This window comes from Diaporthe amygdali, assembly GCF_026229845.1.
Source record: "Diaporthe amygdali strain CAA958 chromosome Unknown NODE_1_length_4327563_cov_65_473760, whole genome shotgun sequence".
Lineage (NCBI taxonomy): Eukaryota > Fungi > Ascomycota > Sordariomycetes > Diaporthales > Diaporthaceae > Diaporthe > Diaporthe amygdali.
In genome coordinates this window covers 1,727,913-1,753,302 of record NW_026517021.1, presented here as the reverse complement: position 1 = coordinate 1,753,302, position 25,390 = coordinate 1,727,913, and the positions used below count along the sequence as shown (strand labels likewise).

At 53.1% G+C, this 25,390-nt stretch overlaps 8 protein-coding genes across 8 annotated transcripts; 4 read left to right on the top strand and 4 right to left on the bottom strand.

Annotated features, from left to right (window-relative positions):
• Positions 1-1,314: 1,314 nt before the first annotated feature.
• Positions 1,315-3,531, top strand: J7T55_006111 (uncharacterized protein; the record flags this gene model as incomplete). The annotated part of the gene is made up of 3 exons (XM_053140710.1): positions 1,315-1,355; positions 1,406-2,846; positions 2,911-3,531. The coding sequence occupies 3 exons, from the start codon at positions 1,315-1,317 to the stop codon at positions 3,529-3,531; spliced, it is 2,103 nt and encodes a 700-aa protein (XP_053000879.1).
• Positions 3,532-4,098: 567 nt separating this feature from the next.
• Positions 4,099-4,823, top strand: J7T55_006110 (uncharacterized protein; the record flags this gene model as incomplete). The annotated part of the gene is made up of 2 exons (XM_053140699.1): positions 4,099-4,693; positions 4,753-4,823. 2 exons carry the CDS (start codon positions 4,099-4,101, stop codon positions 4,821-4,823), a joined length of 666 nt encoding a protein of 221 aa, XP_053000878.1.
• A 364-nt stretch (positions 4,824-5,187) lies between these two features.
• Positions 5,188-6,984, bottom strand: J7T55_006109 (6-hydroxy-D-nicotine oxidase; the record flags this gene model as incomplete). The annotated part of the gene is made up of 1 exon (XM_053140688.1): positions 5,188-6,984. The coding sequence occupies one exon, from the start codon at positions 6,982-6,984 to the stop codon at positions 5,188-5,190; it is 1,797 nt and encodes a 598-aa protein (XP_053000877.1).
• Positions 6,985-9,499: 2,515 nt separating this feature from the next.
• J7T55_006108 (uncharacterized protein) lies at positions 9,500-11,566 on the top strand (the record flags this gene model as incomplete). Its single annotated transcript, XM_053140677.1, has 3 exons — positions 9,500-10,049; positions 10,185-11,323; positions 11,402-11,566. The coding sequence occupies 3 exons, from the start codon at positions 9,500-9,502 to the stop codon at positions 11,564-11,566; spliced, it is 1,854 nt and encodes a 617-aa protein (XP_053000876.1).
• Positions 11,567-12,807: 1,241 nt separating this feature from the next.
• On the top strand, positions 12,808-13,713 carry J7T55_006107 (rna polymerase ii mediator complex subunit; the record flags this gene model as incomplete). The annotated part of the gene is made up of 1 exon (XM_053140666.1): positions 12,808-13,713. One exon carries the CDS (start codon positions 12,808-12,810, stop codon positions 13,711-13,713), a length of 906 nt encoding a protein of 301 aa, XP_053000875.1.
• Positions 13,714-14,388: 675 nt separating this feature from the next.
• Positions 14,389-15,981, bottom strand: J7T55_006106 (uncharacterized protein; the record flags this gene model as incomplete). The annotated part of the gene is made up of 1 exon (XM_053140655.1): positions 14,389-15,981. One exon carries the CDS (start codon positions 15,979-15,981, stop codon positions 14,389-14,391), a length of 1,593 nt encoding a protein of 530 aa, XP_053000874.1.
• Positions 15,982-16,813: 832 nt separating this feature from the next.
• Positions 16,814-18,526, bottom strand: J7T55_006105 (cetylhydrolase; the record flags this gene model as incomplete). The annotated part of the gene is made up of 3 exons (XM_053140644.1): positions 16,814-18,001; positions 18,068-18,308; positions 18,375-18,526. The coding sequence occupies 3 exons, from the start codon at positions 18,524-18,526 to the stop codon at positions 16,814-16,816; spliced, it is 1,581 nt and encodes a 526-aa protein (XP_053000873.1).
• A 1,317-nt stretch (positions 18,527-19,843) lies between these two features.
• J7T55_006104 (uncharacterized protein) lies at positions 19,844-21,498 on the bottom strand (the record flags this gene model as incomplete). The annotated part of the gene is made up of 2 exons (XM_053140634.1): positions 19,844-20,150; positions 20,225-21,498. The coding sequence occupies 2 exons, from the start codon at positions 21,496-21,498 to the stop codon at positions 19,844-19,846; spliced, it is 1,581 nt and encodes a 526-aa protein (XP_053000872.1).
• Positions 21,499-25,390: the final 3,892 nt, after the last annotated feature.

Below are 25,390 nucleotides of genomic sequence, written 5' to 3'. Positions count from 1 at the left end.
AATTTCTGTGATGAATTGTACGCCGTTGGCCAGGTACATATGAAAAAATATGATCATGAACCGAATGGTCTCCAACGATGGTAAAAACATACATTGCTTTCCCTCGCCCTTTCGAAGGCACTGCTAGGGGATCGTTTTTCGACAAAATGAAACCCTTCACCGACTGTCTTTGGAACCCCAGCCCACTTTTCGACAAAATTTATTGAAGACGTACTCAAATTGAGCAAAGTGAGCGAGGACACCCACCCATCGAAACACTGGATCTTGAACCAGTCTTGTAGCTGCACCTCTTCACGGACCACAACCTCGAGCACGAGGCTGGGACCTGCCCGATTCAGCACTCTTGGCAGATGCCCCGGTTTGGGCCACATGATGGGCTACAAGCCATTGCTAGGTACAAATCCTGGACAATTTACCTCGCATGCTTGAGTTTTGGTGATTTACAGCGCTTATATTCAAAAAAGGTGTGTTCTTTCCGTTTCCATGAATTAGGCGACAGAATCCCTGGTCAAAAGCAAATCTTCTTTAATCCGGTTTAGCTTAGCGACGACCGTCAGATAGCAACACTGATGGGCCTCAAGAGGGCTGGACTGGACAACTTCTTTCTCTACATGCGCAAATAACACTTCACCGACATATCTTGCTTCTTCCTTCTTTTTGACACACGCACACACACACACACACACACACACACACACACACGCATCCCACACCAACCCCATTCCACAGTTCCTGCATTCAGGTCCCACACAAACTTACTGCAACATCTTACCCTTGAATTCTGAGGTCTCAAGTCAAATTCGACTCTTGGCCATACCTACCTCGCCCCTACACATCAAATCACTTGACATATCGCATACCAGCACAACGGAGAGGAAGACACTCTCATAAAGCGAGATGTCCAAGGAAGGGTTGAGAGCAAGGCAGTCCATTCTCTGAACGTGGTACCGACTTTAATTTAGTGGCTTACTTCGCATTTGACTTTCACTCCCAGGTTACCTCTTGCAACTTTTACATCATCTGGTTGGTACTTTCTATGGCGCTCTTCTTTATCATACCCAATTTTTTCTAAATTTCTACACCTGATTCCCTTTTATTTAACCCTAAGGCTGTTCCTTCTCTCACAAAGGAAACACTCATCTCGACTTCTTACCTTTTTAAATTACAACAGCCAAGGTACAAGCTACAGAATTGTTTGACCAAGCGCCTTCAACCGACTTCATCTTGACTACCGTTGAAACTCAGGTCTTCTTCATCTCCATTTCAACAAACGCTAAGACATATTTAAAGACAGTTTATCTCTCCGAAGTCGTCATGGAGGACCCAGCAGATCACGATGAGACATACCGAATAGGGTAAGACTTTCAAATCCTGCCTTATTACACTGCTAACATGTTCTTAAAAGCGATGTTGCCGTAGACTTCGGGAGTACAGCGACTCGTGTTGTTGTTGTGGTGACTGAAATCAACAGAATCACCAAGACACGAAGGATCGTCGACAAGTTGCAAATACAGGACACTCGAGCGTGCGACGATTCAGGCAGGCGCTTTGAACGAGGCGAATTTCCGTCGCTTGCATGTCCTTTCGATGGACCGCCTTTCCTTTTTGGCTACGATGCAGCCGAACAAGCGACCAAGAGACGCACCTCTATGAAAAGCTTCCCTTACTTCCGGAGCCAGCTCTGCCATCCTTATACGGCAGAGCTCTTCGAGCATTGGTCATCTTTGGAATCTGAAATTGCAAAACAAGAGTTCAATGATACTCTTGACGGCATATTGCTAGGCTTTTTCACTGACATCGTAAACAAAACATTGACCAAAGGTCTGGAAGAGGAGTTTGAGATCCGGACTATTGCTCTCTGCATACCGAACGCATGGTCAGCCCGCGAAAACAAAATTCAAGAATACCTCAGCCCCATTCTGGACAAGACCGTTGCAGGCAAAAATATCGAGTTTACCTTCATGTTTGAGGCTGCAGCACGCGCACAATACCTCTTGTCACGATATTCGAGACAGTTGAAGAATTACAATTATCTGATGGTCCTTGATTTCGGTGGACATTTCATGGGAGGTGCCGACGGCGCGCTTGTGTGGAGATCCGACGGTCGCCCTGCGTTCTTCTCCCCAAAGGAGAGCGACTTTGGACAAAAAGGTGGTTACGCTCTATGGGAACTAGAAATTGGCAAGGTTATCGATGAACAGATGACGAAGGACTGGAACGCCCGAGCGAGGTTCCCAGAAAAGCATCGAGGCATGATTCGAACAGCCTTTCTCGACAAATTCTTCCAGGAAAAAGCCAACGTTCTTTCAGATAAGCCTAGGTTCTTCCAAGGGAAAGAAGAGTTCCCCTCAAACAGGCCGCCATTCCGGCTCACCATTGACTTGTCAAATACGCCTACAGACCTTGAGAAACACACCTTTTCCATCAACATCCCCGTCGAGAAATTGCAAACTGGATGGGAAAAGGCTTACCGTGGCATACTCGACTTAGCCAAAAGCAATATCAACCGTGCTGCTGAGAAGGGCGAAAACGTGTATGTCCTTCTGGCAGGCGGCAGTATTAGCAATTTGAAAGCCAGAAGCGAGATGCAGGATTTCGGAAATAATCGGGGCCGCCTCTGGTCGCAAAGAACTACTAAGGGGTCTATCACAATGAGAATCATGGAGGACATACAAGCGGTCGGTTGGAAATGGACAGCGGCTGAAGGTGCTGCTGATTGTCTGGCAAATACAATGGATGTCGAAGAGTATTTTGACAAAGGAGCCCCATTGGCCGTCCAGATGACAACGCCAAAGGGGAACTTCACTGCTCATACCTCCGGTACCGCAAAGGTGCTGTTTTGCAAGGTTGGTCAAGTTGACAACAGCACATGATCTAGCAAGTCCCACTGACAAATTCCTTTTCCAACAGACAAAAGGCGTCGAACGGCGACATGTCGTAGAGGTTAACATCAAAGATCAGAGGTCCTTCCAACTTATTTCCGACCCCATCCACGACACAAAGAAAGAGGACTTGATGGCACTAGAAGTCCTATCCGAAATCTGCTACGATATTTGGGAAATAACTCTTGACCTTGAACCAACCACTGGAACGAAACCACCCCGCCGTATACCAGATGGAAAATACGTCCTCGATGTTTTCGACATGGAATATGCTGGGAGAGATGCCGTGGTTGTCCTTCGTCTTAGGAGAAGGTTGCCGCCCGTCGGGAGAGCTGCTCTGCGATCGAAGGCGCTATCCAAGAGGGGAGCATCGCTCGAGGAGGGCGGTAGCTTGTACCTTGAACTCCCTTTGGTTTCAGATGAGGGAAGCAACCTCGTTGTGCTTGATATAGACCTCATCAAGGGACGGGTTTGGAAGTCTATGCGCTCGGTCAAGGGTCAGATAGATGCGGACGCAGAAGCAGGGCCAGATCTGAGGAGCGATTCGGAGAAAAATATCAGTGTCAAGCAGAGAAAGAGGACATTTAACAATGGCTCTGACAATCGGATGGCTAAGCGACTCAAGCAACTCAAGCGTGGAGAAGACTAAGATGCATCCGCAAGGTCATCGTTGTGTCAGATTAGAATTCATCCTGAGAAAAAACTTCAGCTTACACATATTGAAAGGTTTTAATTTTGGGAGCTATATGCTCCAGAGGATTGAGAATTAACCAGAAGATAAATAAGATGCGATGATTTTCAAAAAGCTTATTTTCCTGTACCTTCCCTGTTAATCATTATGATAAAGATATACTGAGTTCTTCTCTTAATTCTGAAATGAGTTCGCATCTATGACTCCTTGATATACATTAATCAAAAATTAGGTAAGTTCCTCAATCGAAAACAGTGCCTTGGCTGGGGGACGGGCAGATGAGACCGACGAGGTGTCAATTTCCAAGTAGCTAGCTCTCCAAATTCGGAATGTTGATCACCAGTCTTGAGGATACAAATGAATCAAACCGATTCTAGTTCGATTCTAGTCTCCGCGCAGAGCTCCATTCCAAAAGTCATTGACCAGCTTCAAGCTCGACGACTACGAGCTTCCTCGCATCTTTCCTCACTCACAGTCCCACAACATTTGACACGGACCACTCAATCCCAACAAGCACAAATCATCATGTCTACAAATAAGACCCCCGACATTACCCTCTACTTCCTTAATGCCTCCCGTGCCATCCGAATCGCCTTCCTAATGGAGGCGCTAAACGTCCCGTACAAGCTCGTCACAGCGAACCGATCACCCAATGGCCTGGCCCCGCCAGACTTCAAGGCACAAATCCGCGCCGCGGGCCAGGCGCTGGGGAAATCGCCGACGATCACGGACGGCAGCCTGGTCGTGACCGAGAGTGGCAGCATCTCCGAGTATCTGCTGGAGACGTACGATACCGGCCACAAGCTGCTGCCACAAGAATCGTCCGCGCGCGCCAAGGTCAAGGAATGGCTGTACGCAGCCGAGGGGACGTTCATGCTGCACGCGATGGCGATCCTGTACGCACGTTGGCAGCTGCCTGATACTGAGGAGGTCCGGGATGGGATTCTGCCTGGAGTGGAGGAGAAGCTGGCTGTTAATGTGCGCAATGACTTTGATTGGCTGGACAGCGAGCTCGCGGCTCAAAAAGATAGAGGTTCTGGGTGGTTGGTCGGAGAGGGCTTGACTGCTGCTGATATTGTAATGCAGTTTAGTATACAATTTATCATGGAGAGGAAGCTCGGTGTGGGCGGGAGGGGGGAGGGGAGGTGGAAGAGGTGGAGGCTTGGTTGGCCAGGACAGAGGAGCATGAGGCATATCGGAGGGCTGTGCAGAAGACTGGGTACTCGCTGGATGGGGAGTTTAGGAAGTGAAGGGGAGGGCGACAACTAGTTTGAGTTGTTTCATATACTTCAAAGCTACCTAGTCTACGTCTCAAGCAATTTGGATTGTTGGTTGAGCATCACGGCCGCGATTCCGATGGCAAGATTGTGTTTGGAGCACGCAGAAATAGTAATATATCACTCTACTTCTCAAATTCTGATACAGGCAATTCGATGTTTTCTCTTATACACTCGAAGTGGCAAGTTGCCATCAAATAGAAGCAAGCGTAAAGTTCATAAAGTCGATCACAAGCGGTATCTCTCGTTATCACTCGGAGTTTAGAGCACGATAAATAATCTCAGTCAATTTGGTAGTCACTGCACCTGGTCTTCAAGCCTAAGGCTAGTTGTTTGATCATGAGATGGCCCGATCAATATCACCCTGTAGCTTGCCCTGGCATCTATACCTCGGGCTCTCAATGTCAGCATCCTCAAACCCAACACACTTCCAACACTTCAGCAGCATTTCAGGATCGTACTTTTTCTTGATCTCTACCAGGCGTGGGTAGTTTGGTCCCCACCACGCATCCTTCCAGTCGTCTGTGAAAGGGCTAGACTCATGAAGATACGATGCGCTACCGGGGCCGGCCAAGTCTTGCCCCAGCTGTAATATCTTCGTCACGTTCACTAAAACTTCTAACCGCGTCGCGTAGGAGCTGTTTGCGGGAATAGACAAGCCAGCCGCGAGGTTCCACAGCGCGTCGTACCAGCCTGGATTAGTGGAAGTGTTGGTATCGTAGCCATCCCTGCTGCCCTCGACCGTGAACGGCAGATCTGCCGGCACATAGAAACTCAGCGGATTAAAGCCGTACTGCTTCGCTTGTCTCAAGAAACCTTTTATGCCGTCCTTTATCTTTCCTGTCTCGAACAGAGCTTTTGGTATGAGCCGACCGCTTAGGATGAGCAACTCGCCCGAAGGTCGTTCCTCGGACTTGCTATACTTGACCCAGACGTCAGCCCAGCTTGGCATCACTTCCACAACGCTCGTCCCGCCGAGGGAGGTAACATATTCAGAAGCAGTCCGCATTGACTCAGCCGCATACGCTCCCCCATCGCTCAGGTTCGCAAACCGCGGCAGCGGATTCATATATGTCAGGTACGACGCAGCAAAGTGCCCGCCCCACCCCTGCCGTGCCCAGGGGAGGGAGTCCTCCGCCACGACGCCGATCCACTCAATGGCGGTGTCAACCGTCAGGTTGGTCGGCAGCTTCAGGTGCGCGACGGCGATGGGCATCGGCGCCGGCTCGACGCGCGACGTGGATTCGAGCACCACGCCGAAGGTGCCGCCGCCGCCGCCGCGAAGCGCCCAGAACAGGTCCTGATTCTGACACGCGTTGGCGGTGCGCGCCACGCCGTCGGGCGTGACGACGCGGAACTGCACCACCCTGTCGATCGCGAGGCCATACACGGGGCTCAGGACGCCGCGCCCGCCGCCGAGGACGAATCCGCCCGAGATGCCGACGGTCGAGGACGCGGGCACGAGGATAGTGGCATTGTGGGCTGTCGCGAAGTTGGTCGCGGTGTTGGCGGTGACGCCCGCGCCGAGGGTCATGACAGCGGCGTAGGTGTGCTGGTCGCTGTCACAGCCCTCGGGCGTGAAGGAGACGTTATGGCTCATATCCTGGAGGCCATGCATCCACAGAGCAAGGGAGCCCTTTTGGCTATTGCGCGTCATGTAGTCATGGCCGCTGTTCTTGATGGATAGGGAGATGTTGTACTTCCTTGCGAAGTCGAAAGCCTTGGTCACGTCGGAGGCCCCCTGCACTGCCATGTAGTACGATGGGACACTGCCTTGGTTGCAGGAGCTGTTGCCAGGGGGCAGAGCAGCTGGGCTCACGGTGCTGTCCAGAAGGCACTGGTCCGCTGGCTCTGACAGGCAAACCTCGTCCTGCCCGTTCATGTATCCGGCCGTAGATTGGATGCGAAAGCTAGGATCCGTATAGTTCTCTCGAATCTGGGAGCAGAGGGCCTCGTCCGCCGTGTGCGGCATTCCATTGTAAATGCTGAAGCACGGCAGTGCAAAGGGTACATCTCTTTCCAAGCGGCCGTTGACCGAAGCATTGAAAGCCGACCAAGCATCATGGCTAGCACTGGGGGCAGACCTAGCCAGCCATGGCATGAAAGCTGTTAGGAGAATTGGACGCCACGCCATGATAGTCTGGGAGAATTTAAGAACTTTAAGGCAATGAGCAAGCAGTGGGAATGGGCAACATTGAAGTGAGGAGAGACTCGTGTCTGCAAATACACCGCTGAGCCATCATGTTCTTAGATCCATCTGGGCTGTATAAAGGTTCCAATCTGACCAAACCGACCTCGGCGATGCACAGTGTGCAGGGCGTCGCATAGTCACCATCTCCAATTAGAGTCGTCCTACTATGTTACACTGCAATCCTTGAGGGGAGGACAACAGCTGGGCACAAGACCAGTACGGCTTACGGGGATAAGACATATCCAAACTGCGCAGTGCGGGGTCAAATGGGCCAAGCCTGATATTTTGAAAGGTCTTGTCTGTTTCTGGACGGTGGTATTGGGAGTTCTGGGCCAGGTAACATGGGCAGTGAAGTTGTGGAGAAAAGGGCATGCGGATAAGAGGACAAAATAATCAATAGTGTGCTGATCAACGCATCTTCCCGCTGTCAGTGGGATAAGTCTGCACAAGCGAAGATTGCTGCAAGTTTAAGACACTGAATGAGTCTGTAACTAGAAATGTCCGCGGGTCTCAGGAGTAGTTGGGGAATCTGTTGTCTCGGACTTTACTCGTGGGATGGTTAATTCTACTTCACTCTCTAATTGTTTCATCCCTTTATGTCTTTGAATTCAGCATCTTTTCTCCCCGATTCGCTTTACAGCTATAGTGTCAGATTTCGTACTAGTCAGTAAGAAGGACTAAGCACACCTGTTTGAGCAAAATGAAGAAAACCCCAATCATGCTAAAGCCTCAGTACAAGATTTCAATATACAATGCAAGTGTTCATTTTCCAGAACGGTTATCCAGACGTCAATCCAAGGGAAAGGAATTGCAAGAAGGCAACTCGATCTTCCACCTTTAGTAATGTAGAGAAGCTGTGGAATGGACAAGCGCCTACTTTGCATATATATAAATACCAACACATTCACTCTCTTTCATGGGCTACTCGAGTTAAAACAGAGAGACCAATGCTCATTGGTTCAAGTGCGTGCTCAAACTTTGGGGAGGACCCGCTTTATGTGACATCCAGCTCACTAGCTACACTGAGGAGGAGCCGACATCAGCGACTGCAGCTGAGCCCTCTATATGAGTTTATGCCTGTGAGTCCCGACACTCTGCAATGAGCCTGAAGATTGAAAATATTTCGAAATGACTGTAGAGCTCTCTTTCCCATCCGGCGGCAGGGTTCACGATCCGAACGTCCATCGATGCCTCATCTATTGTCTCACTGGGAACCCAGGACTGGTCGACTGGAGTTATTCTCAAGCGTTGTACACCATACCCGAAGAACCATGGCGAGCTGGTCATTGTGTGATTAGAACCCATCATACCTACCTACCCCTTAGACACCGTGACGCAAGGCCGGCTAGCTAGCTACAATCTATCCTTTTATCTACCGAGTACCTAACTGCGTAGCTTCGGTGTGTTGTAAGTATCTAAGTGGCGCTGATATTTCAGTCAAAATCTCAATCCTTTCAATTGGCTTGGGCAGATGTCTCATTTTTCTGTGACAGCGTGATGGGGAGAAATGATAAATTTTGTGTGTTTGCAAAGTCTTCGGAGGCTGTGTCTTCAAATGTAATTATGCAAGATTCTGTCAGTACACGCACATCACCCACTAACTCCTGATCCTCTTGATGAATTACTCTAGACTCTCAGACGATACGTAGCAAGACAAACATTGAGGTTTATGCGCCTCAAAGGGTTTTATATAGATCTACGGAGTCGCTGTGTGCGATTGGGAGACGTATAATATTGAAATCATCTTGACGCTTCAAACAAATGCAGTTTTGTATGAAGTTCAAGGAGCAAATGGAAAGCGGAGGTCAGCAACCAAGATTGTGTACCCTCTTGATATTCACATTTGCACCCTTTTCATCACTTGAACTGTGTGCTCTGTACATGGCCACGATCGTGGAGTTGCTTGAATCTTGAGTCAGCTGTCATCTTCAGAATCTCTCTACTTTCAAAGCTCAATCTTGATAGTTTGGTGAATCTTGAGATTGATCTTGGCATGTCGTGCTTGCATTTTCAACTTTCATTTCACGGAGGTGATTTACAAACAACAATGCAAGCGCGAGTGGATGAATCACTACCTGCCAATCCAAAATTTGGTATGGACTTTACTTACTTCTGTGTGAAACCTGACTCTCTCTTTCAATCACAATTGACAAATGTGCACCATCCTTATTCACAGTGAATCATTCCACAAAATTCTGGCAGAATTCACAAACGCACTTCATTCTTGGTACCCCTTCAATCTAGTCCACCAAAACCGACTTACAATCTTTACTGACGGTATTGATTTTCATCGACTTCTACTGTATTTAGCGGAACCCAAACCTTTCCTGCCATGGCCACAAGCCCAACCTTGCAATCACGCTTGCCACCACTTGCACCCAAACCTGCATCTGGCCGACCACAAACACCGTCAGGCCTCCCTATCTTTAACGATCTGGCCGCAGGATCTCCAGTCACAATGGGAGACGAACCTTACCGTGCGCTGGCCTCGAGGGCTGACAGCCCCAACCACCAAATGACAATTGAGCAGCTCATGGACACACGACTTTGTGTCAGTTCCCTCACAACAGAGCAGTGCCACGAGTTCCTGTCAAGGTTGGACCCTAAGCAGGTGAAGAACGCCGTTTTTGATCGGGCCCTGTGCTTTCCGTTTGATCCGTGGACCGAGGAAATTCGGGCGTCCTACGGCAAGCAAGTCCAGGCTGCAGTCAAGAGCATCACTTCCTTCGACAACGTTACCCAGAATGTTTACCACGAATTTGCCTCCTGGCGGGACGTTTTCGTTTTCGAGGAGGTTGACTTTGGCAACATGGAGGCGCACGTGAAGGGCTTTCTCCTACCTTCTATAGACAACGTCGGCGTCTACTCAACCTTTTCCGACTACACTCTCACCAAGACTAACGGCCTTAACGCCCTTCTTAAGATTGGTCAGCTCATCCTCGAGATACCCATCCTGACTTCCAAACGGGGCGTTGGACTGTTTGTTTATGACCCTCTCAGTCGCTCTGGTAAGTCAGCTTAAATTGTTTAATTTCTTTCCTTCCCGGCAGTCGAAAGACAAAACGCCATCTCTCACCACCCTGTGAATGAGCTTTTATTACGGTAAACACAGGAATCACATTTGCTAACCCATTCTCTCAAAGTTGCCAACATCCTTTCAGGTGTAACCAACGACCTCAACCGCCGACAGATTCTCGACGCCGAACTCGAGGGCCGATTTCTGGAGCTCGCGAAGCGTTCCGACGCGGTCGGTCTTTTTCCCGGTCTCGTCAATGCGCTTATCCCAGGCGCTGAAGTTCACCCATACAACGTGCCCTACGGACGGCAGCTGAACATGAAGAACAAGCGAGCCTTGAGTGAGCAGCTTGCCCCTGCGGCTAAGAGGAGCAAGGTAATCGGCGGTAATCAGTACACGGGTGAGCTAGGTGATGGTCCGCAGGGAGCTCTCACACCTGGATATCCGGGGGCGCTCAGCACGGAGCCGCTGGTCGTCATCGAGGGACGGAGAATCGAGCCACGCGCGCCGCAGAACCCGTTCTCGAGGCCATATGACGCGGGACCCATCGCTCCGCTTTTCGTCCAGTCTGCACAGGCGACAGCTAACCGCACCGTCAAGAGCAGTGAACAGCCCATTAAGGCAGAGCGGGCTGAGGTGAGCGACCAGGATCAGCAGCAGGGCCAGGGACAGTTCTCAGAGCTACAGAACATCGCAAATGGAGCCACGCAGTACCAGTCAGAGCCTCGGGAGGTCCAGAAGGCGACTCAGCAAGGACAGGAAGAGGCTGATCAGGCCGGGAGCTCTTGCGAGGCCAACACCGGCTTGGAGGGCCAACAGGCTGTCACCGTCGACCAAGGCGAGGGAGTCCAGCAATCCGAGCAGAATGACCCCCAGAACAACAATCAGAACACACCAACCACATACGACGACATGCTGCGGCAGATCGAGGCCGCAATGTTCAAGGACCACATCCATGAGCCGCCCAGCGTGCAGCTGACGCAGGCGCCCGCGCTGAAGCAGCGGATCGAGAACACTTGCAATGCGATCCGGCAACACTTTAAGAGGGTCGCGGACGCGTGCAAGACGAGCGGTGACCACGCGAAATTCCTGGGCAGCCTGAACGATACTGCGTTCGCGCTGCTGTGGGTGATTGAGAGCTGCGCACTCAACGTCGCCGGCACGCCGCTCTCGGCCGAGGTCTCGCGTACCCTTTCGCGGAACACCATGGTTGGCGACCTGTGGGGCTGTATTCGGCTGGCTGAGCCTACTGACCAGAAGGATCTTGTGAGTTTCTTTGCCCCATGCCTACCTAACATTAAGCTGCAAGTCTGCCAGACTGACCACTGTGATCCATTCCTCTAGCTCGATGTCAAGGACCACGTGGGCGCCGAGACATTCGGTGAGAAGCTGGAGCGGATCATCGGCAGAATGAATGAGACTGGCGTTGAGGGGTATGGTGATCTGCGGGTCATCCTGGACACTATGCGTGGTGCCGTCTCTGTGCCCGTCCAGGACCCTGCTACTTGATTGAGCCCATTCATTAAGAAGATGGACGCTGCATCAGACATCGTTGGCGGGATCAAGTGGAATCATTGAGCCTTTATAATAGACAACATCGCATAAAGGGAACAGGAGGAAGAGCAAAGATTGCGGACACCTTTCTTGCAAGACCTACCTAGGTCAGTATGGACACTTTTCATGTGGTCTCCACTGGAATTCTACCAGCCAAGGTGGAGCAATTAAGTGGACGAAAAGAAAATGATGGAGTGACGAAGGCTTGGGCTTGGGGACATGTTGGTTTATGTCTGGACGATTGGGCATTGGGATAGATGCTCAGGAAACCTCAGCAGGGTCCATGACTCCTGTTGGCATAGGTCCTATACCGTTGCGTCGGAGGTGAAGAGCATTGTGTTGGTCTATTCCATTGAATCATCAGGCACATTCCCCTTACCGGGGAATGCGACAGTTGGTGTCCTTAACCAGGCTTCTAACTTTTCTGCCGCTCTTGGGGAACACAGTTGCGCTTTATCATTATTCCACGGCCACAAAAAGATAGGCACTTCCACTAATGATATTTGCATATGAATGCACCGAGCGAGATATTTCATCCTGAAAGGAAGCATTGTGTCCTGATGAGCAAAGTCGCCTTCTAACACCAGCATTTGCCAGGAAGCAGCTTTGCCAAAGCAACAAGAGACGAGACAGGCTTAGCCGTGCTTTGAGGCGAGAACACTACATGAATGGGCAGGGAAACGGTCGCTGTGAGTGAAAGTTTCATATGTGACAGTAGGTCTGTCCATGTAAATCACAAGCAAAGCGGTCTTGTTACTACTATACGTGTCTGGGTCTCTTGAGGTGGAACTGAGGTCTCTTTTGCAGCCATCAACCATTCTTGATTTGAAGCCGAGTCAATGGAAATAAATTTCACATTCGTTGTTAATGGCCTCTTTGCTAGAGCTGCCAGAGTCAAACACATGTCAACTGTGCATGGAGGCTCAGTTCAGCCCTACAGGCGGGGTGCAGGGCAACGAGCCCCACCAAATCGGCGACCCCAAGTCTAAAGTAGCACACCCTTGCTCAGCTACTGCAACATCAACAACCTCAGATGCAGAGCCGCGCCTGAGCTCGCTCAGAACATCAACCAGCGTCGAGGGCGCTTCCTGAAACCACACACTCAGACAGCAGCTTTTGGTTCTCTTGAGGCCTTCGATGGTCAGCAAGATCTGCTTTCATTGCCCTCAATCTCTGCTTCATCGCCAGCCGTCAGGATGTACGAGCTGTTTCTGACGGCGTTCATCAACGACGTCGACTTCGACAACGCAAGGTCCATCCTGAGCTCGTACTGCTGGAGCGACCCAAGCTCTCGTATCTACCGCGTCTTCCACTTTGCTGGCCCAGCACAGCCAAGGGCCCTGGCCAAAAGGAACAACATCAATGGCATCCGTCCAGCACCAGACCCCTTCATGTTCGGCCTGCCGGGTGCAGAGCCGCTCCAGGCACAGATGGGCCCCTACATCGACCAAGGCTGGAAGGAGCTCAGCGACATCGTCAAGAAGCAGTCCTACATCGTCACCGTCCGCTACGAGGTCTCCAAGACCAGCGACTTCGGCGGAACCGGCCCGCACAAGCAGCTCACCACCACGCCGGGCGCGCTCTTCTGGACCGAGATCCCCGACCCGGCCAGCGTGGCGGGCGGCCAGTCGCTGGTGATGCAGCGCAAGAAGATCGAGATCTGGGACCAGCTGAACCTGCCGACGGTGCTGAACGAGAACGATTTCCGCTTCAAGGCCCAGCTGGTCGAGGAGACGCACGACATCTACCACCGCGACGACCCCCTGCTGGAGTTCAGCCTGGTCCGCCACTACACGCCGCCGGCCTCGTTCCAGGGCCCGGCCTCTGGGCCCCTGCCGGCCTTTGAGGAGCTCGACAAGGTCGACTCCGCGGGCAAGTGGACCCTCTGGGTCAGGTACCACGTGCACGACGACAGCGCACCTGAGAAAATCAAGGCCGCGCGCGACGCGCTGCTTAAGGCGAGGGATGATCTCGCGCCGTGCGGGTTCGACTTCAAGGTGCTGGATCGGAAGGTCTTTGATACTCAGCTTATGTTGCAGCGTAAAACGCCTGCGACACAGACGCTGGGGCTGAAGCAGAGTCTGGCACCCGGTCACCGGTAGGGTGATCGGCTTGGAGGGAGTCGTTGAGACCAGGCATGTCGAGCGGGCGGTTGTCGTATCGTGGCGTAGACGCGAGAAATCGGAGGCAAACGGATTACAGGGAGATATGCACGGGAACAGTCTAGGCGCTGATATCTCAGCAGCCTTCCAGGCTTGTCCTTGGACTCACGTTGGTCTCACAAGGCCCCTTCTGTCTCTCCTCTTCTGATTATCCATCCCAAGACACCACTTGTTATCACTCATGCCTTTGGTAGGCAAGTCGCACAGGGTAGGCGAACTAGGACACCGTATTAGAGCTTGACATATGATTAATGACACAAAAAATATCTTCAAATCACTGGGCTGTTCACCCAAAGCCTCCAATATTTGCGTCCGTTAGCCAAACACTCAGAGGTTTCCATTTGAAATTCCACGTGAGAAAGAGGTATTTATGTTGATGAATCTTCATCGCAAGACATGAGGCGTGTATGCGTAGCCTTATATCATTAGACCTAGAGAGTGCGAGTGCCTTCCTCTGCATCAACCTACAAGCCACTTCCGGAGGAAAGCCCGTACATTTCCGACTCTACCTGTCCATCGCCCCTTTTCATTTCACAGTTGTTCAACTATCCAACCATGGTCCGCAGTCCAGGACAATATCAAGTGTCATCACCCATCAAATCATCAGTGAGCATCTCACTCATAATCAACAAGAGAAGCAAACGACTGCAACAGCGACTCCCGCTCAGCTGCATCATCTGCCTTCCACGCCTCAGCTACCCTATAAACCGCCTCAAACGCAGCCATGGCCGCTGGGACGGAAAGCAGGCCCCCAAGCGGGTCATCGGCCCACTCGATTTCAGTCAGAATCTCCTTCCGCACAGCAGCCATGAGCTTCTTGCGGTTCTTTTCGCTCAAAGGTTTGTCGTCGCCGGTGGCGGCGTCGGCAGCCACGTCGCGCCCTTCAACTACATCCCCGCCGCCGAGGATGCTATCCACCGGCCCACCACCTTCGTCCCTCTTCCGCACAAACCCGTGCTCCGGCGATGCGTCTCGCTTCTGATGAGCGGCGGCGGCGGCAGCGGCGGCGGCGGCCAGGCCCAGGCCGGACCTCTCCTCGAGGTCGTCCTTATCCTTGCCCTTACCAGTGGGCCGCGGGCGAGGCGGCCACTTGGGGCGGTCAGGCTTCCCCGGCTGCCCGTCCTTGTCCTTGCCCTTGCCCGGAGGAGGCCACGGACGCGGGCTACGCGTGGGGCGGGGCAGTGTGGGCAGGGCCGGCTTTGCCTTTGTCGTCGTCGTCGGTATGGGCAGGGTCGGTACGGGCAGGGGCGGCAGCGAGGGCACAGGCTTGGTTGCGCCGCCGCCCACCTTGCTGAGGATGTTGTCGACGAGCCGCAGGACGTGGCGGATGGGCTTTGGGGTCTCCTGGTCGGTGGCTAGGTTGCCGACGACCTTCTTGAGGATGGCGAGGATCCGCTGCGGGATCTTGCTGTAGTCGGGCCAGAGGCCGTATTTTGGCTTCTTGGGGGCGTCGGGGAGGTCGGTGGGAACCGGCCATCCCGGCAGGTCCGGCAGGTCCGGCAGGTCCGTGGGAATTGGAAGGTCCGGAGGGTCGATGCCAGTTGGGATGACGGGGATGGGGAAAGGCAGCGTGGGGAGTGTGGTGGGGATGATCTCAGGGATCTCAGGAATATCTGGGATCGTAGGGAGGGTCGGAACAGGCAAGTCGCTGAGGATCACCCCCGGGTCGGTAGGCAGAGCGCTGAGAATGTCTCCGACGTCGGTGGGTACTGCCACGGTAGGCACCATACTGATGATATCCTCAATGCGTGTTGGAATGGCGACGGGGATGTCAAGAATATCCGAAGGGATGGGGAGTTTGGGCAACTTGATTTTCCCGGTCCCGAAAGGCGGCGGTATTGCCTCGCCGGCCTGGACCTGGTCTGTCTCTTCCTCCAGCTCCTCCTGGGCATATCGGCGAGCAAACTTGTTTCCACGCACATGCAGCTGCCCTTCCTGCGACACAAGCTCCTCGGGGACTTTCTCATTCATGATAGCAAACTGTTCATCGGGGTCAGGGGCCCCAGGGTATCCGGGTCTTGGAACGTCTCTGTGGTCTCCAGAGCAGCCCCGATGCAAGGGGGTCAAGGGCCCAGCATGGTCGATCCAAGAGACGAGGCTGACGACGACGAGCGTTACGGCAGTCAGTAGACCGCAGACGGCGGTGCACGGCAAGCACCATTGGTAGCGTCGACCGGGAGGTCGTCCCGCCCCGTAAGAATAGTCCATGCTGGAGGAGTGTACGACAATGCTGCGTTTTCCTTGGTGCTTTGCTGTTGTACCATCAAGGGCAACCCTCACCGCGGTTGGAAATTCATAAGTATGTGGAGAGAGGAAAGAAAGAGGAGGCCACCGGTGCAGAGCATCTTCTCCTTTAAAAGGGGGGTTTGGAGCACAGTTGAGGTCGAGCCATCATCGAAATCGACATGCCCATCTGTTGACTGATAGCTCCAAGTTGTATCAACACTAGTTGGAGCCCAGGAGCTTTGGTCTCGGCCTCAACACCGGCAAACAGCTGTGATAGTCTTAGGCACTGGGCTCTTATTGGCGAAAAGCAGCTTCAGATGTCAGAGCAAGCCAATCCGTCGATGTCAACAAGGCGAGAGGGCCAATCCGAAGCGGGTCTGACTCGTGGGAAGACCGTTCATCAGCTATTACGTCTTCGAAGCTGAGGATAGCTGCGCTGCGAGCTCGTCATGACAACATGAATGGAGATGGTAGTGAACATCAAGTCGTACTCAATCCAACAAGCCCGCTAAAGCCAAGAACGAAAGACTTGAACGAGATTCGAGAGTGTTGTTGAGTTGATGAGCTGGAACCCATGGTGAGCATGTTGCTATCATTAGGCAAGACAGCAAGCCATCGTCAAGGTCCCAGCCAACCTGTGAGAAGCTCCGACCTGCAGCTGTCAAATATGTCAAATCTCCCTGACACTATCTTAGCGGTCACCAGAAACAGCCAGAACGAATAGGATATGCAGAAAAATGGACGGTTTATATTAAGCTTTATCGCGCCGCTGCTAGGCTCCCTTCGAGCCGCCACCAGCGCCCCTCGCGCAAATCTACTTCCACTGCACCTTGGCCATGCTGCCCTGCTCAACAAGGGCTTTGTGCATGTCAAAACTGTTCCACAGAAGGTGTGGCTCGTGGCCCATGCCCTTGCGAAGACACTCCCATTCGGCCTTGTCGAGGTACTCCTTCAGGATAGGGCGGTAGATCTCATGAGCGCACTTGTCGATGATGACGCGAGCGCGCTCGCGCGGGCTCAGGCCGCGCACGTCCGCAAGGCCAGCCTCGGTCACGACAACGTCGAGGTCGTGCTCGGTCTGGTCGACGTGTGTGCACATGGGCACAATGCAGCTGACACCGTGCGGGTCCGTCTTGGAGGGCCGCGTCGACGGTGTGTGCATGATTGAGTACTTGGACGACCGCAGGAAGTCGGCTGAACCGCCCAGCCCGTTCAGCATGCGCGAACCCAGAACGCATGTAGAGTTGGCGTGCGCGTAGATGTCCACCTCCACCGGCGTGTTCATGCCAATGACGCCGAGCCGCCGGATAATCTCGGGCGAGTTTGACACCTGCTGCGACCGGAGGAGCAGCTTGTTGTGGTAGGCCTCCCAGTTGTCGTAGAACCGCTTGAAGCCGTCGGGCGAGAAGCGCACCGAGGTGGCCGTCGCGAAGTCCAGCTTGCCCGAATCAAACAGGTCAAGGAAGGTGTCCTGGATAACCTCGGTCCACACCTTCAGGTTCTTGAAATTGGAGTCGTTCAGCCCTCCAACAACAGCGTTCGCGATGTTGCCGATTCCTGATTGAATTGGCAGCAGAGAGTCGGGCAGACGCCCATGCTTTACCTCGTGGGTCCAGAACTCGATTATGTGGTTGGCTATCTGTCGCGAGCCCTCGTCTGCTGGAGTGTTGGGGGCTGTCTGGTCTCGGTAGTCGGAATGAAGCACGCCAACAACCTTCTCGGTATCAATAGGGATTGACGTCGTGCCGATACGATCCTCAACTCCCATGATCAAGTAGGGCTTTCGCTTGGGGGGCAGATCGGTCATTGTGATATCGTGCAGGCCTTCAAAGCTCGGAATGGAGGTGTTGACTTCGATGATGATCTTATCAGCCATCTGAACAAGCTCAGGGGTGGCTCCGACGGATGCGCCTGGAACAATGCTGCCGTCTTCCAATATATCGGTTGCTTCCACCACCACGACGTCGAGCTTCTTGTTCGGCTTGTCTTTTGTGTAGAAACCCTGCAAGAAGTGTTAGCAAAATCCGAGAACTCCACAGCGTCAGCTACACAAGCCGGGTTCACGTACATATACCAAGTCCACGGGGAACATGGACAAGTGCTTATCGAAGAAGTTGATGCTGCCGTCGTTGATACCCTTGGCAATGGCCTTTCCGACCTGATGGGGACTCCTCCGCTCGATCATGTTCAAGCCAGCCCACCTGTTCTCTGTCTCGGCGCCGGACGAAGCGCCCACGAAGAGGCTGTACCGCAGCTGGCCCTGCAAGTTGTTCTTCTCGACGTGGTCGGCCAAGTACGTGGGCATCTTCCTGTTTCGCGAGTTTCCCTCGTCAGTGCAGGCCCTGGTGTACTATTGGCCCAGTGTGGAAGCTTACTTTGGGTATCCCACGCCTGTAAATCCGGACCAGCCAATGTACGAGCCATTGGGAAAATGTGGCAGCAGCTGCTCGGGGTGGCAGAGCTTGTTCAGCATGGAAGGACGGCGAACACGCGCCTTCAAGGCCGCGGAGGCTACGGGGCTCGCCATGATCGTGTGGTAATATTATCGGAAGGGCTCACGATGCCAGATGGTGCAGTCTGCCTTTCTCCTTGCTGCTATGTCGAGCAGGAGATGGAGAGAAACGTAGTCGCGACTAGAAGCAGAAGAGAAGGAGTGGAGATTGGGCCGATAGTCGAAGGGAAAGAATACACAAAACGCCGCCGGTCCGGAGGGAAGAGTAGAGAGGGCCCATCTTGAATGAAAGAAGGATGGGTCCCCTTCGTGGGGATATATAAAATAAATGGGCCGCAAGCTACGGCGTTGCTGTGGTCTGATCATTCCATGCGACAAGGGTGACGATGCGCGCCAGGAAGCTTTGCTGCGGGATTCGGCCCCAATGGTGGGTACACAACCACACTAACATGACATGCACCACAGACCCAGCCAGAGCTGCTAGCATGACGTAGACATCTGTTCATAGCAGAACCACAGAGCTCTTGGGACCCCTTCGATCATCTCGCCATTCAACCCCGTGCCCGTGGAACCCCCAGAGCCTGGGGAAGAACTCCAGTCTTTTTTGCCTCCTCCCATGCAAGACCCAGGGGGTCATACAGTATCCCATGCAATTGGGACATGCAGCCAGACAGTACAGTATGCACTGCAGTCTGCTGCAGCGTTCCCCTGGAGCACTGAAGCAGCCAGGGCGCCAGCATGAAAGGGCCCACCCTTGCAGAGCCGCCTGCCAGTCAGCCATTGCGGCCGGCGCTAGCTCGGTCTGTGCCGCCCGTGGCTCCCGTTCGTCCGTCCGGGCGTAGTGATGCCCTCGGTTAAGGCCTAGGGGGTGTTCCCAAACAGGCAGCTCTTGGGTCGATTCGATGTTTCTGGACTACGTGTTTGATTCATTGGCGATTCTGGCTGATTTCTCGTTGCATTGCTGCTTTCTGCCGTGAAGAAAACATCCCTTCGTCGAGCTGCACCTTGCCTCTCGCGTCTTCGTGATCCGGGATCATCGCGAGTGCCGACCCACCTTGCGCTTGACTGTGCATGGCCGCCACGCTACTACACCACTACTGGGCAGCAATTATTTCATGTACATCATGCCGCATACTTTGGACCTTGGTTCTGTGGATTACATTCCTTCACAACTTTAGGTATCATCCCGTGCTCATGACTCTTGAGAAGTGTGATTGGTCTCATTAATTATCTCCAATAGAGAGACTCATGCTATGGTATCATTGACCCCCCTCACGTTCGCCGACGTGAATGGCCATCCCGCACACACAAGCCTCTCATGTCCATGGAATGCTCAGCTACGAATGCGACAACCTGAATTTCGCCGAGACATGCACCGTCCAGCTTTCAATCTTAGACTTCGACTGTCTTCTCGTTCTTGCCGAGCGCGTCTGTCGGCGCGACGTCCGCAACCGTCTCGTCCGAGAACTTGAGGTCCTCCTCGACCGGCACCGTGTCCTGGATGCGTGTCCAGATGATCGGGGCGGCGAAGATCAGCGCGGCAGCCAGGAGGCCCCACGTCGCACCGAAGATTGTGTTGTACGGCTTCTTCAGGCCGTCGAGCCGCCAGAAGATGGCTGCGCCCGCGGACTGGATGCCCTTGTAGAAGCCGGCCAGGTTGGCGGCCTTGCGCGACGAGTTCGAGAGGGCGCCCATGTACCTATTTGGGGATGCGCTGTCAGCTCTTGGCCACGGCTAATTTTTGCTAATAAGAGAAGAACAGTGAGGGCTTACCAGTAGATGCTCGTCTGCCACACGGCATCGAAGAAGCCGTAGAAGATGTACAGGAACATGGGTCCTATGTACAGCTCTCCGCCGTCGGTCCAGTCCACAAGACCCTTGTACGTTGGGTCTCCGTTCTCATCTTTAGCCTCGATGACATCGCGGGTGGCCTGCTTCTTCTGCCAGTCGTACCCGCCTCCCCATATGACGAAAGTGAGCACTACCAGCGTGACAAAGCTCGCCTTGGCGCGGACGCTGCGGCGGACCTTGTGGAAGTCCAGCGCGTAGCCGAAGATGACGGCGCCGAAGATCTGTGCCAGCCAGTAAAGCAGGTTGTTGAGAGAGCGGGTGCGGGTGTTGAAGTGCGCTGCATTCATGTCGTTGGTCTGGTAGGTGTAGAAGACGTTGCTCGCGAAGAACATGGGAAAGAGGGTTACGACCCACGGGTCAAGGTACATGGTTTCCCACAGGCCCTTGATCTCGGAGGACCAGCTGGGGTTCTTCATCAGGATGACATGAGAGCCGTCCTCTCGCTGGACTTTGTCGGCGTTGCACAGGGTCAAAGCCAGGACCGCGCCCACGGCCATGAGGACGATGAAGGCAGCGTAGGTGCCATCGGTGACCGGGCCTGTGGCGTTGTTGACATTCTGGCCGAGAGGGATGAGCGAGCCGATGACAGCGCCTAGGTTGAAGATGATCCAGAACCACGAAATGTAGCGACCCTTGGACGACTCTGGCGGGTAGCTCATCATGATGGCCCCCTGGCCCGTCCACAGGAGACCGGCGCAGACACCGAGCAGGGCACCTGCGAAGATGACGAAGCCCTGGTTCTGGGTGTGAGAGTAGCAGAGGAAGCTAGCAGCGTAGATGCAGTAGCCCAGGCCTCCGAGCGAGAGGGTGAGTTTGATGCCGAGACGGTTGGCAAAGGTGCCAGAAAAGAAGCCGACGACGGCAAAGGTCGAGTACAGAGCCGTGTTGGCGTGGTCCTGCACCTGGGCGTCGAGCTGACCACCACCACCGAGACCGGTCAGGGAGTTGTACATGCCCGGGCACAGGAAACAGACCATGGCGACCATGAAGAGCTGCACCTTGGGGGACGCATACCAGAGCTCACGCTTGCCCAGCTTGAAGCCCTTGTACATCCAACCTGCAGGGCGAGGAATAGCTCCGTCGGCATGGTTGGCGTTCGTCGCTGGAGCTGCGGTGACCGTGGTGTCCTTCTCAGTGGGGCTGACGGGGGAGTGGGCGACGGGGACGTCAGCCGCCGTCTCCTTGTTGTCGGCCATTCTGGATTTCGAGAACAGAAGAAGTGAAGTCGCAGTGTTGAATAATATCGAAGATCTTTGCCACTTTTTGCTGTTGACAAGCTGCCTGGCAACGAGGGCGGGGTAGTCTTGGTTGCTAACCTGGGAAGCCTCTGGGTGATGAGGTGGTCAGCAAGCACGGAAACTGAAGCAATCTCACAACAGATGAGATGCAAAAGATGCTTGGAGAAAATTGATGAAGCCCAGATTGTGGCAGAAAAACAATCAGTCGAACTGGGGGCAAGTGGAGGAATATGTTGGTGCAGAGGATCGGCCAGTCGCTGATGAATGGAAGGTCCTGTTGGTACGAAACGCGAGATAACAGTCCATGTCCAGAAAGGCAGTCGGTTATCAACGAGAGACGCGTTACAACGAGAGAAGCGACCAACGACTGGCAGGTTGCGGCGAAAGGCAGAACAAACTCACCGAGTGGGAGGGTTGCACTCCACGAGGCTCGCTCAATTGGGTCTCACTCACTGCCAAATCTAAATCAGAGGTTGGTGGCCCTTCAGGTCGTCTGTCTCAGCTTGACTGTAGCACAAGGTAGGGCAAGCTGCAGACGAGCTGTTGGAGGCTAGGATGAAGGATCGATGTCTTCTGATGAAGGGTAGCATCAAACATCAGACTAGACACGACATGGAACGAGACTGAAAATGACCCTTTTCGAGGACGGGCACGCTACGTAGCAGCCAAACTTTTTGAGATGAGGCTTGCTTCCAAGAACACAATAAAAAAGAAGCTGTCACTTCCCAGGGTCCGTTTGCTCTCTTCTCAGAAACGACGCCCGCCAAAACGTAAGCGCTTTGCCAGATGAGGATGCCCAGATGAGAAAAGGTGATAAGGTAAGGGAGGGGTCCCAGTGGCGCCACAACACATCTCAGCCTGTCGAAAAACGACACCCATTAGCACTTCGTATCAAGAATACTGTAGGATGTGCCTGGTCACAACACGGGTGGCCGAGACTGCTTTTGCAGGAGTCGAAAAGCCCCAGGTTGCATTGCACGCAGCCATTCAGAACCCCAGACCCTTGTCTCGACCGCCCTTTGTCTGCTTGTTCGTTTGTTCGTTCGTCCGACCCCACCCTCACCCGCGCAAAATCCGGGGTAAATCCAATCCAATCTGGATACCACCTGGTCGGGCTCAGTACTTCGGATGAAAGACGCTACTACGATCAACGAACGACTTGTATCATTCAGCGTGGCTCTCTCACACTAACAACAGGTGAGCTGTGGGCATCGCCACACCCGTCGTCGATACAAAACATCGGCACCAGCATCAGTATCAGCATCGGCGTCCAACCTATCCACAGTATCAAATGCGGATCACGATACGATCCCAACGCCCCCGCAGACAACAAGACGCATCCATCCTTCAGATAAGAGCTCCCGGACCGATTGCAGAAACGGCCCATTGGCCTCCTTGGCGGGCACCTCGCCGCCTGTGAGAGCCCGCAGCCAGCCCCGGGTGAGCTGATTGGGCACCCCATCCGTGGTCAGCTGGTGCTCCCAAGAAGTGGGCACCCCAAGACCCTTGCTTGAGCCTTGGTATATCCCGTGCCGACAGGCAGTGAGTGCCGCGCAGGAAGCGCGCCTAGTCCCGTCTCAGCAAGCCAAACATCAGTGCTTAGGCCTCCCTCCCACCCACCGGCGGTCCCCTGTCGCACTCGCCCATGTAACGTTCCCCGGGCTGCCACTGGCGGCCATCCAACGGTCACACCTAGCTTCTGCATTGCCGTGACGGAGTTTGTGGCGTTGGGACGAGGTGCAGTTGAATCCTCCTCGTGGAAAAATAATACAAACCTGAGTGAGGACTGGGCGAACACGTGTTGTACGTCCGGACTCCGACAGTGATCCCGCGCGTGTTACCGTTAAAGGCGATGCCGCGTAGAGTTTGTCTGGTCAGTTTGCGGCAACACGTTCTGATAGGGAAGTCGAGCTGAAAGCCTTTTTTCCATCAGCACGTGCACCCACCGCCATGGAAACCGCCGGCTCTCAATAGTAGGAGCGTGGCCTTAGTCCGTCATCGTAAATCGTCTAAGCCCGTCTGACGGAACGGAGAAGCACTTGTTACACAACAGCTGTTCGCTCAACAACTCCCCATTCGGCGCATCAGATTCCATGTCCGTCTCCACATCCTATGTGTGATCTTGCTCTGTTTTCGCGGGCAAACTTTTAATCGGAAGCTCAATGAAGACCTCGCAAAGATTAGTGATGTGTTCTATGGTCAAATCTCTGCCCTTTCAACGTGTCGCGGTTGCCACAACCTCGCTGCTGGAAACCTTCAGCATCCTGTGCCGAGACAGAGGTTTGATATATGCATCTTCGTTCCTGCAATTGCCTGTATCTTGGAATTGTGATCGAGTCGTGGCTGTTGAAGCAGAATATAGATCCGTGTTGAAATGACGCTCCCTGCGTTGATGAGCAAAAACATTAGCCACATTTACAAAATATCATTGAAGTAAGGATTATGAACCTATTCTCAGCACGATTCCGAACAAATCCAGACTGGACGACAAATAATGAAGGAGACATACAGACAAGCAATTCTTAGCAAGATATTCTTGTTCTATATGTACTACGCGCCAAACTCCATGTCTAACGTGGTGGCCCTAGGTCCTTGATATAAAGCCGCCTCGCCGTCAACGACGATCCAGGTACGGCCCTTGGGTTCAGTTTCAGTCTGATGAAAGCAAAGAGATCGAATGCAGCGACACAGTAGATCCCTCATCTATCTGATCAGAATCTGGACTCCACAGACGCAATATCCTGACAGCCAAACGAGACACAAGCCTTTCCAAGAAGTCGCCCATGCTCTCAGTGTGATCGAAATCTGCTGCCAAGAGCTTGAGAGCCAAGGCTGTTTAGAGCATTCCACAAATCATTGCTCGTCGGAGAACATACCACGCATGTATGACAAAGAAGAATTGGGTCTTTCGGGTGAGACCGCACACACCTTGCGCTGATCCCTTTATTCTTGCGCGAATCCCTCGCAAGGAGTGTAAGGGTGTTCGGGGCGACTGGCATACCTGCCAAGACCTATTGCCAACAGCGTGGTAGTATATATATGCTCTGCATTTAACCGGACCCGGCAGTTATCATTTTTTGGGACAAGCATAATTAAGCTTACATTGAAAGCTTGTCAGAATTGTAAATTTGAGCCCCGCACTTCCTTCCAATCGTGCTTCATTCGAGGCTCGGTGTATAATCTACGTGCCTAGAGATGTAGTCTGGTACTCATCGATAGTAGTTACCATGAAATGGCGTATTGTGCCTTCTCAGTAGAAGATGGCCCCCTTTGCCTTTCCCCGAAGAACCAGTTAAGGAAATCAAGTTGTATACTGGCAAGCCTGTTGAATCGACAATCGAGCACCTTGCTATTCGGATGAGGCGAGGAGGTTGCGCAGCTGCTCAGTGCGTCTAGTCACGACTGAGGTGTCTTCAAACCCACTTCATAATACCAACTCATTTGATGGCGGACCACCGTCCCCCTTGCAGCTCACACCGCCGCCACTCATCAGTTCCTGCATTGGCACAATACCCCATAGGTCGTTTCCCCTTCAGAGCACAGGAAATGCAACCCACAACAATCAATTTTACGAGACTTTACCAGCTGACTTCGTAGCTCCGGAGTAGCAGAACCTCGAGATCATCAATTTCAAACATCTGAAATTACCGGCCCTTCCATCCACGTCGATAGGTAACAAGGATGATTGACAACTTGGTCTCCTGGCTAATAGGTCTCAGCGAGGTCTCGGCCCTATTACTCCTGGTCATCCCGGAAATATCTTCATATTGGATGTATGATCAATCTCCATGGGTATAAAGGACTCAATTGTTTTCGACACTGCAGTAGTGAGATCTGTTTCCTTGTTCCT